At 36.2% G+C, this 20,012-nt stretch overlaps 1 protein-coding gene across 1 annotated transcript in view; it reads right to left on the reverse strand.

Moving 5' to 3' along the window:
- Positions 1–1,374: 1,374 nt before the first annotated feature.
- Positions 1,375–20,012, reverse strand: part of LOC120628959 (pre-mRNA-processing-splicing factor 8) — a 33,291-nt gene continuing 14,653 nt past the window's right edge. Inside the window, exons 13-35 of the mRNA XM_039897661.1 lie at positions 18,938–19,125; positions 17,815–18,053; positions 17,227–17,373; positions 16,541–16,691; positions 15,119–15,326; positions 14,321–14,526; positions 13,354–13,544; positions 12,468–12,603; positions 11,907–12,076; positions 11,262–11,409; positions 10,815–10,943; positions 10,151–10,311; positions 9,485–9,676; positions 8,556–8,750; positions 7,993–8,164; positions 7,245–7,358; positions 6,522–6,695; positions 5,698–5,891; positions 4,873–5,088; positions 4,000–4,165; positions 3,279–3,482; positions 2,270–2,549; positions 1,375–1,690 (exon numbers count right to left, since the gene is read on the reverse strand). Of these exons, the coding sequence (XP_039753595.1) occupies positions 1,530–1,690; positions 2,270–2,549; positions 3,279–3,482; positions 4,000–4,165; positions 4,873–5,088; positions 5,698–5,891; positions 6,522–6,695; positions 7,245–7,358; positions 7,993–8,164; positions 8,556–8,750; positions 9,485–9,676; positions 10,151–10,311; positions 10,815–10,943; positions 11,262–11,409; positions 11,907–12,076; positions 12,468–12,603; positions 13,354–13,544; positions 14,321–14,526; positions 15,119–15,326; positions 16,541–16,691; positions 17,227–17,373; positions 17,815–18,053; positions 18,938–19,125 (4,142 nt within the window). The 3' untranslated portion in view covers positions 1,375–1,529. The remainder of the gene's footprint in view (positions 1,691–2,269; positions 2,550–3,278; positions 3,483–3,999; positions 4,166–4,872; positions 5,089–5,697; positions 5,892–6,521; positions 6,696–7,244; positions 7,359–7,992; positions 8,165–8,555; positions 8,751–9,484; positions 9,677–10,150; positions 10,312–10,814; positions 10,944–11,261; positions 11,410–11,906; positions 12,077–12,467; positions 12,604–13,353; positions 13,545–14,320; positions 14,527–15,118; positions 15,327–16,540; positions 16,692–17,226; positions 17,374–17,814; positions 18,054–18,937; positions 19,126–20,012) is intronic.

Raw genomic sequence — 20,012 nt, forward strand, 5'->3', positions numbered from 1 at the left:
TAAACTATAAAATGATGTTAGAAACGAGCAATCTGCTGAGTTTCTTGCCGGCTCTTCTCAGTGGAACTACAAACAGACTGACTTGACGTTTTAATAATGCTTATAAACTAGGCCTACTTGAGATAAGTTGGCTTCCTTATGTTTTAAATCTGCTCCCGGGTCCTACTTACCTTACCTACCTACCTGCCCAGCTTTTTGGTTTAAAATACATAGTCAGCAGCTTTATTACCTCCTGAAACATTTATTAACCATGGTTTGATAGGTTTTATTTTACAGTACAGACAGAGTTCATGTACCCATTTTCGACGTTGAATATCTGAGGTAAGATGCGAGTTCCGCTGCTAATCCACAATACTTACATATATAAATGATTACATATACGAACAAAGGTACACACACACAACACGGAAATCTTGAAGACGTTTTGTTCAACACTGCAAAACATTTTATAATATGGGCGCGTTGCTCTTCTTTACAAAATATGTATAATATTAACGCCTACCTTGAACACAATGCTATATTGTACACCTGAAATGAAACACCTACTATTTAGTTCAGTTCCTACTAACAAACGAATGATTATTGACGGAAAATTCAAATTTTTACCCACTTTTTAAAATTACTGTAACAGATAATAAATTGTTATCACTAAACCCAACACGCAGGTATAAAAGCAACCATAGTAACATATTAAATCAGCTCGCCCAGCACAAAGCCATACCCGATGCCCATTCATGATTTTGAATTTCTTCTCAACTTTGTATTACAAATAGATTATTATAATCACTAGCTGACCCTCGCGACTTCGTCCGCGTATGAGTCAACCTTAAAAAATAGTCGTATATTATTGTGGACTGTTTTTAGAACTTTAAAGAAACAATTCCGACAATTCAGACTTAATTCCGTCGTTTTGGCGTCACGTTTACCGTTCACACATCGCACATGCTAAAAAAATAGGTAATGGTGGCCAGGTATTAACTTCAAGACTATATAACAATGTTCAGGATGGCACTTAGATCTTTCATTAATAGTATTGAAGCTTTATACTTAGTTTCTTAGCATTAAGTATTTATTCTCATGAATGGTATTCTTCCTTACTTATGACATACTAATAAAGTATTAATTTTATAAATGATACCATTAAACCCCACCAACTGCATTAGCGCAGTATTGTGGGTCTGTACTCTAGTTTTCAGGTTAATATATATACACATAACACTCCACAATAATGTAGCTTTCTATAAGTAAAATAATTTTAAAAATAGGTTCAGTACATTCAGAGATTACTCCTTCAACGTCACAAACACACAAACGTTATCTATTTATAATATTACTTTAGCTAGAGCGTTTTTTAAAAAAAAAATAATACAATGCTTATAAATTGTATTCTTATTTATTTACAGTTTTCATACTTGTTTCATACATAGAATTCAATTGCTAAAACAAAATGATTTTCCCTTACTCAAAAAATACAAAAACTGGTAGAATTAGCTTCACTTAACACATATTAAAAATAAGGTTTATTAATTCTAAGCGAAGTGGTCCTCTCTGTCAGCCGCCAGAATGGGAGCCGTGGCATCTTCCATCGCTGCGAAGTTCATGAAGTGGGCTGGTCGATGCACTTCGTGATAGAATTCGCGCGGGTTACCAAGCTGCACACCATACTTCATGTTTGGATCGTGGCGGACACCTAGTAGCAAAAAATACCGAATATTATTTTGTTTTTGCGCTGAAAGTCAACAATGCTGTCTGATTCTACTAAGCGTTACTTAACGCGTTAGAGAAAAAAAAAAACGCGCTCGTAAAATAATGTGCGATAGGTCATTGGATCCGCCTAGAAAAATGTGCCAAAAGCGTGTATTTTTTACAGCACATAAAAAAGTTATAAACAATTTAAGATGAAAAAATAAGGGCATTTCGTTTTTTGACAATATATCATAAACTATTTAAGAAATTAAAAAAAGATTCTGAAAGAGGAGGAAAATTGCAATAAAAAACTCCCAACTCCCGGAACTCTTTCTACTTTATTTATAATTTTAATTTAACACTGCAAATAGGTCTGCGCGCGACACTTTTAGATTCCGCGCGCGGCGTCAAACATTCGGTCACTTACATTATCCCTTTTTGATAGATGTAAAGGAAAGTCAGTAGTGTTTTAAGTTTATCATTCATGATAAACTTCAATCGCTCAATCTTAGAGAACCAAGACAAAACAAAACTAAGTAATGCGAGGCACACACTTTTTTCATAAAAATGCTTTTAAGCTCACCCATAAAGTTATAATTCCAACTGCCCTGCGAAGGCACCATGAAGTAACCCAAGAAACGGTCAGACAGCAACATCTGCACCCTCTCATAGTGGCTGGGGAGGTAGCCTTTAGGATTGTTGCCTCTATCTGTATTCTTTGCACCCCATTCGTAACCGCTGGGCGTGAGTTTGTACGCCGTCAGTGAACAAGAGCCGGGGGTGAATGAACACGTTATGATGATTGTCTTCTCGCCATCCCATGTTGGATTTTCCGCCATAACCTTGGCGTGTGTTGTTATGTCCTGTTAATCAGAGGTTTAATATTAGAAAAGTATCAGATGAGCATTATGAATGAATGAATGAATATACTTATATAGCACAACACAAAAAGTACATAAAAAAGGTATACTTTTCTTTAGAAAAAAACAACAAATACAATTTGGCGGCCTTATCGATTCATAGCGATTTCTTCCAGGCCACCAATAGCTAAGAAAACAAATACAGAAAATAGTTTGGTGGTGCACATATACATATTCTTAAAAAAATATATATATAATATTTATAATAATAATATATTATATATAAAACAACTATAATTCTCAGCCAGCAGGACCTCTCTCACAGAAGGAAAGGTTAGAGTTTAAGTTAAGAAAAGTAAGTTTAGTTAAATTCACTATGCTCCTTCATCTAACAGGCTTTAACATGAGTGATCATAACTAGGAGATACGGCTTTACATGCTCTCTCTGAAAGTCTCTTTGTAGAAAGTTTCTTTGTTTGTTTGTTTGTCCATCCTTTGCGCCATAACAAAGCAATCCATCAACTTAAATTTTGGCATAGAGTTAGTTGAAAAGTTGAAAACGGAGAGTAACATATGCTACTTTTTATCTTAGGAAAACAAACCGATGCCAAGGGATTCGTATCCAACGGTAATAAACGACGCGTGCAAAACACCGAGTACAATATACTTAAAATAATCCTGTGTTACATCTGTGAGTAAAATGTGACATACATATTTCCAATTTAGTCTTACCTGAGGCGAGAGCTGAGGCAACTCATTGGGTTGTGTGTGCATCCAGCCCAGGGGTTGCAGGTGAGCCAGCGCGGGGTGCTTTGGCAACTGACGCGGTAAATGCACTGTTTGATGCGTGCCCCACTGAGGTGGCAGCACTGCGCAATGGACTTCGCGCACTTGCGGGTTATCCGGCGGTGACGTGCCGTATAAGTAGCATGCGATCTGTAATATGTCACAAACATTATGACAGAGTAAGTCATACAGAAGTCCGACGAAACCGTTTAGACCAAGCTTTCGTGAGGTAAGTGCGCCTTACTGTGATGTGCTACTTGCCTCGATACAATGCCCATCAGGAATTTAACAAGAGATCAAAGACGTCAAATAATTGTATCTCTTTTTTATACTGTTCCATTAATTAACATCAAATTATTATTTTCTTACAATTCTGCTGAGTTTTGCTTTGATTTTGAATAAGGATCGTAAAGGAAATTTTACGTTCCCTTTACGTCTAATGCTGTATAATTTAATCAATCTAAGAGCTTGATTGATGTAGAATGAAAGTGAGGTGACGGTCACAATGCTTTCTGATTCGTTATAATTATGCCATTGTTGACTAAGATACAATTTGAGCCAGAGTTTGGGTTCAGTCAATAACAATAATCGCAAATATGATAATCACACATTTCGAATATTCCCCCAAAAAATCCATGTTAATAAATAGGTTTTAAATTGTCCATACCTGTGCCCTCAAATCAGATATAGTGACAAACTTCTTGAGCAAGTTCTTTGGTAGAATGTACGTGTAGCCACTCTCCTTGATGTCATCGGAACTGACGTAAATGTGGTTGGTCCGCAAATGCAGGTTTGTCGCTGATATTGCACGGACGCGCCATTCTGTTTTAGAGCTGTAAATAAATTGAAAATGTGTTAAGCGACGTCAGCGGCGGACCTTCCTTTTACTACCTCCTGATAACGATACCAGAAGGTAGTAAAAGCTGCGACGCGGCCTTTGCCAATAGACGTTGTGTTTTTGTCGTATTTTAAATCGAGTTAACAGAAACATTCAATTTAAACGTTGGTATTCAAGGAAAAAACGCAACAATACTTAAATGCGTCTTTGGAAATATTCTCGCAATTATACAGTTTATTTACTACCCGAGTGAGTGTACTTTTCTTGGATTGATTAAAAAATTAATGTCTCATTATTTTAATAGCATTGATGAAAATGCAAAATATCAGGGATGAAAATGGTGGTGGTGGTATCAGTATCCGGGATCGCGACAAATATATTTTGGTTAAGAGCACACTTTAGCAGCGTGGGGTAACTTTCAGGCAAAGTGGTCACACTAATAAATTACATTACAAGTTTCGATAAAACTCATTACATTTGTTTGCATTACTTCAAGTTACTGACCAAAACTGTATAAAATTGAAAATTACCATGAGATTTACTAGTCACTAAAAATATTACACAATGTGCAAAATTCCTTTTTGCAATAAAAAGTTTTTATAAAAGCGTTGATTTTACATTTATGTTTACCGTCTTTACTTGAAGGCTTACTAAAAAAACTTCATTCCTATTGCTAAAGTATCACAACAAGAAATGGCATACCTGAAGGTCTGCGACTCGTAGTTGCTGGTGGTGGATGTGATGATCTCGTCACCGTGCTTGTTAACCGTGCGAGTAGTGGTCGCTGTGAGTTGACTCTGCTCCTTGCTCTGCTTTTCAATTTCCGCTATCTGCTGCCGCTGGGCGGATGGTGCTGATATCTCCATTCCGAGGATAATGTCACGGATCTCGGATTGCGTTAGAGATGCCACATTAACGCTTTGAAAAAAAAAATGGAAACTTTAAGATACACAGTTGTTTCACATATTCGAAATGACTGCAAAACGCTCTTAAACCTGGGAGAATCTATATATACACATGTAACTAATAGAAAAGTTTGGACCCAATTATACAACTCAAATTGTATAAATATAATAATAGGAATTATAAATGCACCAATGCGATTCTCTGTATGTATTCTCGTGTAGGCTTTTCACTGGGAATATATTTTAACCCTATTGATGCTTAACTTAGGGTACGTCATCGCGATTTACCTCCGCACAACCTGTAGCCTAAAATACATATTTCTAACACACTTATATTATTAATTGACCTGCATAACATATTGTCTTTAAGTTTATCAATAATTTTATCAAGATACTTTTGTACAAAAACGGTTAAGCTGTTTAACTGTGCATGATAACATCGGATTTTTTATCCTGCAGAAATAGTTACCAGGTGTTCTGCAGGCTAAAAAGTATTGTCTGTCTAGTGCCAAATTGCATCAAGTACAGTGCTGTTGAACCAAACATAGGTTATAAATAAACAAACAGACACACCTTCGCTTTTATAATATTAGTAGAGATGGAAGCTATCAAATTAACTTACTTGTTTTTCTTTCCATAATCAGCAAGAATGAGATCCTTAAGCTGCACTTCAACCTTGATCCAATCATCGTCCGTCAGCGTAGGCCAGATGTGATGAGGTTCAGTCAGTGTCGTCTTGTCGGGTTTCAGAAGGACTTTGGTCCTTTCTGTGTTCACGTGAAGCGCTCGGAGAATCAGGATAAGTCTGCTGAATGCCTGTGATGGAAAATTTAGGAATATTTTGTTAGTGAACAGATTTAGTTCTGACAGAAATTTAAAGAAATAGCGTTTATCAATTGCTACAGTGACAGCAAAGTTTAGCTTGTTTTTAAATATAAGTTTAGCTTGTTTATATATTTACAACACAAATGCCCAAAATAGTAGTAAGCGCTGTAGTGTTTGTTGTAGCTTTGGATCTAAGTACAGGTTATCTTTAGTGTGAAAAAAGGAACACAATGGCACCATTTTTTTTATTAACTACTTGTTAAATGCTTTTGTTGATTGAGATAAAGGTGTGCTTAAGTTGAACTTTAAAGGTACATTACTACATTTTCTAGGCTATTACAGTAACCTAAATTTAAAACTATGTTGAAATAAAAAAATTTAAAGATTCATAAGAATCTCTTCTCAGAAAAATTTTAATAAATATTAAAATTCATTTTACAATTATATTTTCAAATAAAATAAAGGATTTTTGATGTTTTTCATAAACCACATATTTAAATTACCAAACATGCGGAACATAGGTCCTATCAAAAACAATAAGAAAATATATAGAAAGTATGAAAAATACTGAGTCTCTTAATCAAAAACGATTAAAAACATCAAGAGAAAAGTGACTCTTACGGTATAAGAAGAGATGGTCTTCAGCCAGTCGTCATACAAGTTGAACAACACCATCTGCGGTTCAGTTGCCTTCAGGATGAGATCACCGAATTTCTCCACTTTGAGACACGCTTGGAATGGCAGCTGCAACTCCGATCCTTTGATCACAATATTCGGGAAGTCTAGCAAGTGGACCTGAATAAACAGAACAGTTTTTAAGTCAGAAATAAGTATTATTTATATCAATATGTTAGTTCTTCATCAGCCCCAAAGGTCAACGGCAAGCAAAAATCTATATGAACGAAAAAAATTTGGGTGAGTTGTAAATTGGGGTCATCAAAAGTGGATCTAAGTGGAGGACTACAAACCTTTATTTTGAATGAATAGAATAATTTGAAATGTATATATTTACAGGCTTATTCTACAGGCTTTCGAAAACACTTTTAATGGTGATGAATGCTTAAATTGAATATTGGGTAAGCACTATTCTTACTACACTAAACATAACTGGTCTAAAAGACAAAAGGTTGGCGACCTCTGTTTTAACTTGACAAAATGCATCACACTGTAAAATAAATCTAAATATGTAATTTTTTATCTTTGATAAATAGTCGAAATCATTTATGAATACTGCGTCACTACTTTCGGGATCTATTTATAGCTTTGATACAATATCTAATAACTTAACTATCACAGAGTAAGTGTTATAAGTAATTTTTTTTTAATGATGATATAATGACTTACCTCAAGAGGATCCAACATTCCTTTTCTCGTGACGATAATTTGTTTGGGCTGTTCTTCAACTGGCAGAGAACGAATAAGAGCAGCTACTTCTTCAGCAGTCTTCCACTTAGCGAGCTGTATTAATAATACAAAATAAAATACAAGGATTTATATCGATAAGACCGCCGAATTCTTCTTTTGACCTCATTTACTTTATTGCCATTCTGTTTGTACCATTTCTGTTATTTTTCAGTATTTTGGTGTGCAACAAAGTGTACTCATTAACATTTTGCCAGCAAAACTAAATCTTAGTAAGGCATAGTTTTGCACTTAGCAGATTATTATAGACTAAAACAATACAGAATAACATGTTTCATTTATTTAATTAAAGTAAGGTTAGCCCATTGGGTTAGGGGCTGATTGAAACTAAGGAGACAAGATGAAGAACCACAAATAACAACTATGAAGTTCATCGGTCATTGAGTTCAAAATTTGACGTGATACATACAAACGTAATAACTACACAAAGAGGAATCAGATTTGTTGTTGGATGTCAATGTTTTGCAGCGTCTGGGTGTTTATATGTATATTATAAGTATTTATGTATATTATTCATATAAAAATATTCATCAGTCATCTTAGTACCCATAACACAAGTCATACGCTTATTTTGGGGCTAGATGCCGATGTGTGTATTGCCATAGTACATATATATTTTATTCATTTTATCTGTCATATGACCTAATATGTATTTCCAAAAAAAACGTACCTGTCCGAGACGCTTTTGACCTGCCCATACACTGGTGTGGATGATCTTGAGGAAGAGTTGTCCAGTGCGCGGGTTGAAGATGAAGATGGCGCCGTTTATGGGCTTCGTCGTCAAGTTGCCTTCAAACGTTTTGTGGATTGTCACACGATATACGTTTGTATCGTCAACGAACCTGCAACAAAAGCACAGTCAACCCAAGATACCAGTAGAAAACAAGGATTTTTAATTGCTATGTATATTTTAACTATTTCCTTATCTATATATTTTTACATTCAATTCCTACCCTAATGCAGTAGGTGTACGGGTAAATATGAATTCCAACCCACACACTGGTGGGAGTAAGAAGCTCCATATGTGCCTGTAATTACAGCGGTCCTTCAGACACAAACACAGCATAGCAATAATGCTGCTTTGCTGAAGAAATAGACATGGCGTTATTAATTCCGGGATAAGCCGTCAAAGCTACTAAAAGGCTTGGTGTCCCGTAGGGATTGCTGAGAGGTCCCTAAATCCTCTGCTGCCTTTGAAAGTAATAAAGAAATAGTGGAACTTTGTATGCTTACCAAATGATCTGGTTGGAGAACAGTTCACCGTAGTTCTGACTGGACAGATACGGTTCAGTCGGCTCCGAAGAGTACAGTTGCAGGGCTTTGCGTATGCGCTCACGCAACACGTACAAAGCCGGGTTGGCCTTCATTATCTTCGCCATCGCTTGCTGTATGAGTGGCTTGCATCCGGGGAACCAGTTGCCATATGCACTACAAATAAAAAAAGAAATAAGCATCATACACATATTTTTGCTACTGTTATATATATTTAGAAAATAAGGGGAAGACTAGAATTGTACATCGTGATCTACAAGTTTTGTATAATAGTGGTGTTAGGAGGATACAATCTACAGTTACTTTCCAAAGAGACTCGAATAACTATTTAATTTTTTTAATTTATTTAGTTGTTTTGTATTAAATCAAATAATATCAACTAAACCTAAAGTATATAATACAAAGGCAAGCAAAATAGCTTAATACTAAGAGTTTAGCTTAGTATAAATAGGCTATAAAATTAAGAGTACTATATATCATTAATATACGTCACTCGTCGTAACTGAATCAGTTTAAGAATAGACTGGATATACATCAAAAAGACAGAGCGCAAGAAATGATATAGACGCATTAGCGAAAGCTGCTTAGTCTATTCTATAATAATAATAATACGTATACGTACGTTACGTGCTCAGTTTTTGCTTAAGTTTTTGAACTTATTACACAAATTACAATCAAATGGGGTCTAGGAAGAGACGGTTTTAACAGGCAGGGGTTTATTTGGTATTTTCACAATTCGCAAATAAACTGTTTTTTTTTATTGTTATTTGTGCGTAGAATTCCTTAGAACAACGTTCTTAAAACAAATATTATCGTACTAGTTCTATAGAGGTCCTGAATTAATTCACCCTTTGAACGTAATTTTGCTCTGTGACTTAAAATAATTTTACCTGTGCAAGTTATAGGCCAGATCGATAGCAATAAGCAGGCCGGTTGGCGACGGATATATGGACATGTTATCCGTGGTGTAATCCAGGAACTTCGCTCGCGCGTATCTCTCTACATCGTGGGAATCGTAGTCGCCCCATCGGAGTTGGATGTCGAGCCAGTACTTCTGCGTTGTTGTGTTGTCCATTGTATCCCTGAGAAAGGATGTAAGTTTTGTTATTTTAAACTTGCTATTATGCCAATTATTTTGCAAATTAGACGCAGTGGTGAGGGCTTCGGTTTCACTTTCGGGGGCCGAGTTCGAATCTGGGACTGAAGTCTGGGAGAGTATCTCTTATCCGATGCAAGTATCTTTGCATTTCGTATAGAACTGTTAAGCGATTGAGCCGTGCTTAGGTAATAAACAATTTAATATAGAAATCTAAAGAAAAATAACAAAAGAGCAATCGCTGTTACTTGCCAGCTTCTGGTCGATAGAATCTGCCTTACGAACTGATGGTAGAGTCACTACTAACCGAGATATTTAACGTTACAGAATTGCTGATAGAGTAAGCTTACTTGAACAAAACAAAAAACATATTTTCTTTAATTTTGAAAATATCATTTGAATAGTGCTGAGAAAATAAAACCTGATTGTATCAATTAATTAGATAATACTTTACACTAACTTCGTATCAGCCAGTAAGGATGGTCGGGACACGTTCCATTTATATGCGGAGAACAGAAGTATGTCGGCACAGGAGGAGTTCATTTTGTAAGATTTACGTGGATGAATGGTTTCCTTTTGGACGGTCTCGATTTCAAGGGCGTCGAGTTCTTGATCGAATACCTGTGGAATTTAAACAATTGTTATAATAGGTGTATCGTGCATTAAATTGGTATGATTACAGCGAACCTCATTCGAGCTATGGTCTTAAAAGTAGGACGTCCTGGGTTTGATCCACGTCGGAGTCAACTTTTAATTTCTGAATTTTCTCTGGTCTTATCTGGTGACAGGCTTCGTTCGTCGAAAGTATTGGCAAAGACGTGCTATCAAACGATTAAACCTTTAGTTTAATCGTTTGATACAACAGGCGTTAATCTGGCAAAAGAAACTTTTGTATTTTTTTTGTATGCAAAAGTGACCTTTGTGAGTAATGATTGCGAGATTTACGTCTATCGCGAGTTTTTTGTGAGATACGTTATCACTCTGCCGATATTGATGGTTATAATATATACAAGTGCAGCACACCGTCATTCGGTTTAGATTAAAAAATTATTGGATCAATAATTAAAAACAAAATTATCGAAGCAAAAATCTTTATAAAAATAAATAATAAAGTACTATCATACCTGACACAAGTCCATAACAATGGACTCGTGGACCTTCTGCCACAAGTGAGCCCTGAAGATCTGGATGAGCGAGATCTTGAGCGTAGGTATTTTGCCGTGCATGAATATACCAGTCAAGTCCAATTGTACCTAATTGACAGAAAAAACTCTTTAAGAAAGCATTCACTCGGATTCTGTTCTTTCAGGCAACAGAATAACTTCGATTTTAAAATTTAAGTCTGCAATGTTCAGAGTGTACAGACTTTATGCATTACTTACCTTATATCTTACTGTTCTATTCTATTTGCATTTTTTGTTATTTTATCGTTGTTTTAAAAAATCAGAATTATTCATACTATATTATATTAATTATTTAATACTATATATTCTGTAAGTGACCATGTAAAAGAAATAAATTTAAAAATTCATGAAATCATCCCACAAATATAATGTAACTTTTTAATTTACCTGGAAGCCCACGTAGACGTTGGCACGGTTGATGGTCGGTGACCACCAGAGCGTGAACCGACGGTTGGGAATCTGGTTAAGACCAGATCGTTGCGCGTTTGTAAGTTTTTTGTATTTCATCGATTCTTCGAAACCGGACGCCTTTTCCCTGTGGACAACAGATAATTTAGCACAATAACGTCAAATATGTGAATTAGGCACACAACCCAAAAGCAGTATTACTATACACAGTTTACTAAACTGTTCGATGTCGTAATTTACAAAAATTAGATTTTAATTGATTAAATTTTTTTTTCCTTAAGCACGAAGTCATTTTACGATAATAGTGTGTAATGTACTCTCTTCCTATAAACAGTCGTAATAATAATCAACCTGGAAACGACTGTTTAGTATGGAGGGGGACAATTTAGAGTATGTTATTACTTAAAAATTCAAAATAAAACTCATTAAACATTACATTACGACCTCTAGGTAAAACTGGTGAAAACACGGCAGTTAGTATACGTGTAAAAAAGAACGAGCACGCCCGCACAATTTTTTTTTAACATAAAACACCAGAATTCAAAAATGTTTTATTCACCTATCTACCTATCACAGACTACTATTACTATATGTATTAATATGCGTTCTAATTCCATTACTTACCAGAAGAGCCCCTCCCAGGTGGGGAAGTAGGTTCCCTTGAACAGCGTGTGTTCTAGGATTCCCTCTACGCCGCCGAGCGCCTGAATCATGTCTGTGCGGTAGTTATTCAAGTTCCATAGCTTGCCGTCGTGTCTTTGATGCGTCCACCAGAAGGGGTTCTGCTTTAATACCTGTAAAAAGAATTATATTCATATAAACCCATCCCAAAGTTCCATCTAAAATGTATTGTCTTTCCAGTGTGTTTTAAATAAAGATGTTGTCCAATAAACTGTTGTTATTTTAAAGGAATTTGAAGTGGTAACTTGTTGGGAAGTGGCACAAAACATTTGGGTTTCAGCTAGAGGGAGTAGGGGGGTAAACATGGAATAGGATATTTATTTTAAAACGAATCATTAAAAAATATTGATGATCACATGCTTAAGAAGGGTTAAGTAATTATTTTAAGGGCAACAAAGTATTTATGTCATTTTATAAGAATACTGATTTAAGCGACGGTAGTAAGTTGCGTAAGCCCTGGCTGTGATCGGTACTAAAGTGTAATATTTCTGTAGTAAATTTTACCTGGTATTGCTTGAACTCTGTACGTATGCGCCATCCCTTGTCGTAGGCGAGCGTATGCCTATCTTTCTGGAACAGCGTGTTAATCCTCGGTATTCCCCTGTCCCAAGAATCTTCGAGATCTTCTAGAGTCAGGCGCCTAAAAGATATTATAGAACAAGGTGAAAAACATCCCATAATTTTTGAAGGTTATTTTTTTAACATTTGAGCTGATCAGATAGCGTATTCTCAGGCACATAAAGCTGCAGGTCAATGCGATCGGTAAAGCCCACAGTCGATATGCACCCCCAGAGCACAGGGATTCTCTAGTTTCAGGACCCCTACGCGGTTCATCACATCAAATAGACAGGATATAACATAAGTATGGATAACATTGGTATTAATGAAGTTAAGAAAAAAGGAGAAGTATTAATTTACAGATTAAGCAGATACACACCTCCCGGTAATTTGAAATCCCTTGCCTATAATGCCTATATGCGGTCCTGTGTCCATCAACTTTAGGTTTAGGTGTTAAGCCTCATGTGCATGTATAAAATTACGGCACAATCACTGTCCACTGCAGTGATTCTGCTTTCCAGGCCCCAGGCTGTGGCTGTGGTCGATGAATATGAATGGTATTCAGTGTCTACGTGTTGATCTGAGTACGTGTTTTTTTATCTTAGTACCCATAACAGAACCTATGCTTACCTTGGGGCTTAGATGGCAATGTGTGTTTTGTCGTAATATATTTGTTTATTTATTTCTGACACCGGGAACCAAAAGCTTGAGTCAGGAACACCACAAAAATGCTTGACGGCCGAAATAAGCATGGCAGTAGTACTTCCCGGACGAATTCTATTACTAAGAGCTTTATAACTACTAAATAGTATTATATGAATTCTGCACAAACCTATTCTGAGCATTGGCCTCTTGTCTCTTGAGCGCATACTCCGCCCACACTCTTTGCGAGTCCACGAATTCGGCTTCCCACGGTTGGATGTAGCGGTACAAGTTGGGAATCAGCTGATCTTCATCGTGGGACATACCCGAGCGGAAGTGGGTGATGCCGACATCCGTTTGTTTTGACCAGCGTAGATCGGACTGCGTGACAAAGTAACTTTTGATCAATCGTGCTCATGATGGATCTCATTCATATTCTTGTGTGTATATGATGCCAAAACTTTTGGCAGCACCTACACAGTAGGACTCTTTTCATATGTATGCTTAGCTCAACTACTGCACCAATGTTAATGAAAAATGGCATATATATGTACATACACGGTGACTTTGTTTCGTCGTACAACAGTGACCCAGTGAAATCTGCCCTAATTTCTACTAATAATTAAAAAAAAAAGTTTTAAGTATACAAAAGCATCCTATATGGCTAAGCGTTTTGTTAGTGGTATTATTTCAACCAATGGCGGTCATTTAAAGCAGCAGAAAAATATATGAATGGTTATTTATCTGACCAGCTGCTTCTCAAATTTCTAGATGCAGAAATTAATGTTTTGATATTTTGACTGCTATAAACTATTATTCTAAAAAAATTACATTTGATAGATTATAGGGGCCGTCTATGTTTGACGATACAAAAATCAATGTTTTATGATATAAAAGTCAAAGTGTAAAGCTTGAATGCTGTAGATAGATAAAGGACCCAGAGAAAGATCCGGAAATAACCTTTTTTAGGTTATTTCGTATGCACTGCTAAACTGATCTTTCAAAATACTGTATGGTAATTATCAGCTTTAATTTTTATATTCTATGCCTGCCGATTCGATATCTATCGAATATATTAATGGACTTTGTGGATCACATCAATCGGTGAGCCAAGAATTACCTTTAAGATTAATTATTTAAAATCATTTAACACTTACTTGTGGAATTAAAACATGTCCCATGGACAGCATGCCGAGTCCGCCCAACTCTTTCGGGGTGTAAAACACGACGGGCGGGAATCGCGAGGGCATTTTTGAGTTGAGACCGATCTTGATACGCGTCTGGATTTTATTCTCGCACTTCACAAGCAGGTCTAATAACTCCTGCGTATTGACTACAGCCTCACGGAAGTATGTCATTAGTCCTAAGAAAGATCATATTTCATAAAATAACTGAATAAAGAGACAGACGGATTAGTCGCAAAATTAGTAGTCCAATTTGGAGCTGCAACAAGATGGTTTGTGCCGTAGACAATTGCACAAGGTCAGGTTTTGTATGCCATACGTATTGCGTTCAGCGTTCAGACACTAACATGTTTCCATTTTTATTGAGTCAATTGAGATGAGAGGTTGCATTGGTTAAAGAACTCCTTTAAAGAAGAATCGTGTTGGCATTAAAGCAATAATTGTTTCGGATAAATGAATTTGGCATATGCCTTTCTTCTGTCCATTATCACTAATATCTGCAAAAATCCTCAGGTAAGACCTAAGCATATTTTAGTACTTGTTACCACTTATCCTTTGTGGCATTGTAGTTTACAAAGTCACCTCTCTCCTGCCTATGAAAGCACGAATCGCCAATCTGTTCTATACTGGGGATATAACTAGGTTGATGATTATGATAAGTGTGGCGTCGTTCAGTTACTTTTCAGTCGTATCGACTGTAGCAGAAGTTATTTAAAAAAAAGTTTACACATAGATACCTTTCATAGTGGCTTAAAAAAAATATACACTCACCAATAAGGGCAGTGTTCCACTTGTTAACAATCTTAGTGAAGGTTGTAGAACCGGATGCCATCAGAATCTGTCGCACTCTGTTGTGGAACCTAGCTAGAGATTCATCGTCGACTCTTAGATAGCACTGTGCAGTTCTTTCTTTTGTCACTTCGTTTTGAAGATTCCATACACCGTCGCGGTGGGATAGCTCTTCGTGTTGACTCCGGCACTAGGAAAGTTGACCAATAGTTTAAGATCTAATACACAGCTTTGGTTAAATCAATAAAAGTATAGTAATAACTAGCTGTCCCAGCGAATTTCGTACTGCGGATCCTTTTTTTTTTTTTTTTTTTTTTTTTTTTTTCTCGATGATTTTTTTATTTTAATACTTATTATGCCATTCCGGTCGATCCAAAAAATTAAATATCATAAAAATTGGTACAGCCGTTCTTGAGTTATAAATGGTAGTTATTAAATGACAAATATAACACATTGATAAGAAAGACAAAATAAATAGACAAATCTAAGCATTTTCGAGTGCAAAGGCAGCTTTATCGCTAAAGAAGAATTTCTAATTAATTTAATTGAGTGGCAATTTTCCTATATGCATGAAACTTTATTTCAGTTCAAAAATTGCTGCACAGCTCATTGAGCGAATACAGTGACATATAGTTACGACATGTCCACATGTCCTAAATATGGAGATGAAAGTATAAGGGAGAAAGAGAAACATTTATTCTTTGGGAATTTCTCCCTATATACGAAACAAAATGGAAGATAAGAAATTTGTATGGGTGACATTATTAAATTGATAACCTTTTTATAAAACTCAGGTCGAGAACATTAGCACAAAGAATAGGTTAGTGTGTTAATATTGTGAGTAACACGAAGATACTAGTGTGCGTTAAAAAAATGTTGTATGGTTTTTGCAGATATATTATAGTAGAATACAGTTGTCCTACGAGGCGATTAAGGTCAAATCAAGTCAAATATTTCTTTGTTCAAATAGGCACATATATGGCACCTTTGATGCGTACATTGCATGTAAAATTTAACATAGAAGAGATGTCGATAACTAACTTAAAACTAAAGCTACGAAGGTTCCAAACACGCCCTGGTCTAAGAAGAATCCCACAACAAACTTAGCTGGTAATTTTTTTTTTGTTATCACTATCAAACATTGTCACTTAAAACTATTAAAGAAGCAACCTTGTTAGAGCAATAATTTACACCTAAGCATTTTTATCGTTTACGTAGTCCTTAATACTATAATAGGAAAGGGAATGTAAATAGAACGGGCAGCAGCGTTCTCTATTCTTCTCCTACCATGTACTGCTATCGTCAACCTGTCTGCTCAGCGTGGTGATTATTAGGAAACCCTCCCATTGAGATAGGCCTTTGGTCCAGCAGTGGACTGTTATAGGCTAGTAAAAAAAAACTTACTTTAGGCAATATTCTGCATTCGAATCCCGCCATGTTGAACAGAAGGTTAGGATTGTCCTTGGAGTAAACTGACACAAAGCTGTTCTCCCACTGAATTGTGGTTACAGAGCGCGGCAGTCGGTTTTTGATATCCCAGAAAACTGCACGGCCTCTGTTAGACAACAACAAATTTCTAATTACCTAACGGGAAAATCAATAACGGCATTTCCAAGATAGGATAAAGGCTTTGATTCTTTATTACATCTTTTCAATTCCTATTTTCTCATTTTTTCCATCAGGGTAGATGGATAAACCGATGGTTGTGCCGATGGGTGGTCAAACAATTACTCAAAAGCCGGCCACTCATTGGTAGCTCATTTGGTGCAGATGTTTATGAGCTTCAGTGGCGTGCACAGGGTTTTGACCAGAGTAGGCATAATGCAAGTAGATGGGGAGGAAGTACGAGTTACATAAAAACTGTGGGATAAACAGTAATTTTGTGTATAAATGAAGTGCACGCCACTGATGGGTGTTCATTAAAAACAATCTGTGACAGTAATGGGCTTCGCATATTGTCTGTCAGTCATTAAAATGACAGTTTTATTTCATGTGACAGTGTTGTTCCTCAAGATGATTTCCTTCACTGTTTAGGAAGTGATATGGAAAATCTGGAATAAAAATAGTTTAGGTATATGTATATTACTCACAAATTGACATCATGCTTCATGAGTCGCATTCTAGCGTCCCTCGGCCAACACTTCTTGTTGTTATAGCCGACTATATTCTCGTTGTTCGGATCAGGATGTTCTGTTAGATATCTCTGGATAAGATCTCTCGCTTCTTCTGCTGAAAACCTGTAAGAAAATTTTGACGATGACAAAACTGTCTACTTGCTACCATCCCTAGATCTATGAAGAAGCAATGCAATTGCCCCGGATGGAAATTACTGAATTACTTAAAAAAAAATTTTAAACAAAAGCCCCTAGCATCCAGGGTGTTTTGTGCTAATCGATTGTGGAAGACATAATTAATTGTGAAAAAGTGCAGAGTATGTTATATACAAGAGACATCACAAAAACACAGTAGCTTGTGTTATGGGTATTCAGATGACTGATGAATATTTTTATGAATAATATATATAAATACTTATAATATACAGATAAACACCCAGACACTGAAACACATTCATGTTCATCACATATACTTGATTCAAAAAGCAGGGTCGCTGCCCACTGCGCCAATCGGCCGTCGCACAAACACATCAAACTAGAAGATTATTTAAGAGGTAAGCTCACCTGAAAAAAATGTGTATCCTGTCCACATATCTGCAGTAAAGTCGTATTGGGTGAGCGCCTTCGGCCGCCCTGTCTTGATACGAGAGGAAATCGTTTGGCAACTGTGGTGGACCTGCCATCTCGCTCGCTCTTTGTAGACCCAACACCAACAGATCCAAAACGAGGCCGTAGTATTGAACTATGAATGACGCGAACTGGAGACCGCGTATTATTCCATAGGAGTTCGTATGGTTCATATCCTAGAACATAATTTTAACATGTGTAAGTAACGATTTATTGTTTACAGTTAAAACAAGTGTATCAGTTCTAAACATGGAGTCTGGTTTTATGGACTGGTTTACTGGAATGGATTAATCAGATAGCGTAGTCTCAGACGAAGGACGCTGCAGTACGATGCGATCGGCAACGCCTACAGTCGGCAATCGCCCCCAGAGCACAGATATTCTCTGGTTTCAGGACCCCTACGCAATTCATCACTTTAAATTCCATAACAACTTTACAACGTATGTTTATTGGACAAAGGAAGAATTTGTGACAAAGCAGTGTTGTTCGCGTTTAAAATACGTAGGAAATAAATATAATAAATGCGGCAGTGTGTTTGTTTGTTTGGCTTTCCTTTAATCCGTAAATTAGCAACCATATAACTTGACTTTTGACATAGAGTTAGTTGGAAGGACGGAGAGTATATATTATCCCAGGAATAATATAAGCTTTTATCCCAGGAAAACAAACGTTTCCGACGAAGAACACTGCCAAAAGCTAGTGTTGTATGAATGAAGGTAATTTTAACAAACCTGATTAATTTAATACAGACAATCTAATTAATTGATATGTTCCATAAAACTATGGAGGGAATTTAACCCCACAGCAGCTATAGTTCAAGTATCGATTTGGAAGGACATAAATATAAATAGCATGTTTTATTTTGAAAGATCTATTATTTAAATTAGTACCATACAGGTTGCGCAACATAGGTGTTCAAGTACAAATTATGTCGTTATATAAACCCATATTTGAAATGCGCTTTAAAGGTTGTATTATATACGTTTAATTAAATTTTTATCATTAAAACCTAATGAAAATAATTGGGTGTTTTTTTATACGGCCACACTCTTTAACTAACCTTATAATTGATAACGACGTTGTTCTTCGCAGTCATATAGTCAGCGATATTGTGATCGACGATCAAACGCAAAAGTCGATTGAGGAGCGTCAAGTCGATCTTTTCGTACAACTTCTCGAAGCGAGACTCTAGGAGCACGTTGCATTCGCCTTCACCGACCTCCCATACATCTTGCAAGTTGTTGATTCCTATAGAATTAAACTAGTTAAAACTGATATTCTTTATAGTAAAAGTGTATGTCTGTGATTCATTATATCTTAGCAGCTAGCATATAACAAACATGTTCAAAAAGTTTTTTAGATAATAGTCTGTCTGTGTGTATATTATAACTTTTAAAAGCAAGTACGGGATTGTAGAGGAAATGAAATGTCGGTTGGAAGACTTCCCATGTTTTAATAGTAAGAGAAAATAAAAATATAATAAGAACATAAGTAGGTGTCTTTTGGAGTGTAGGCATCTGCTAAGAGGTTTAATTGTACGTTAATATATAAATTCTATATAGTTATCGCATTTTGATATTTTACATTTTTTATAATATTAAGGTTAATTTGAAAGTGTGAAAGCCTTCAAATTTAGGCGGATATTATATTGTGCAAATGAACGCCCAAATAATGCTTCTTGAGACACATGAAGTGTGCAACACGAGTGTAATAAAGAAAACAAGCGCACATATATTATAACCGGAACACTGGTCGAAAATCGGAAAAGCGTGCAGGGCCTAAGCTATAAATCTATCAAGGCCTGGAATCGGGATATGGAAACTAATAGGCTGATGATGACAAACATAGACTATGAAAAAAAACCTAAAGTTTTACTTCCTCGACCTGTGCACAAGGATGAATACCTATAAATACAGGGTTAAATAATAAATACCAGGAAGTCCTCAGCCTGTAGTTGTTTACATTAAAACTAACAACTTTTGTTATACGATTTTTTTTTTAACTCGATACTTGGGGTAATATTAAATATTCAATAATTTATACATTCTCTATTTGTTCCTACTCTATAATGTAACATCGGCAACAGCGCGCGAACCACGACTCTATCGTGCGGTCAACGACCCGACTACACGATG

The sequence above is a fragment of the Pararge aegeria genome, chromosome 13, assembly GCF_905163445.1.
Source record: "Pararge aegeria chromosome 13, ilParAegt1.1, whole genome shotgun sequence".
NCBI lineage: Eukaryota > Metazoa > Arthropoda > Insecta > Lepidoptera > Nymphalidae > Pararge > Pararge aegeria.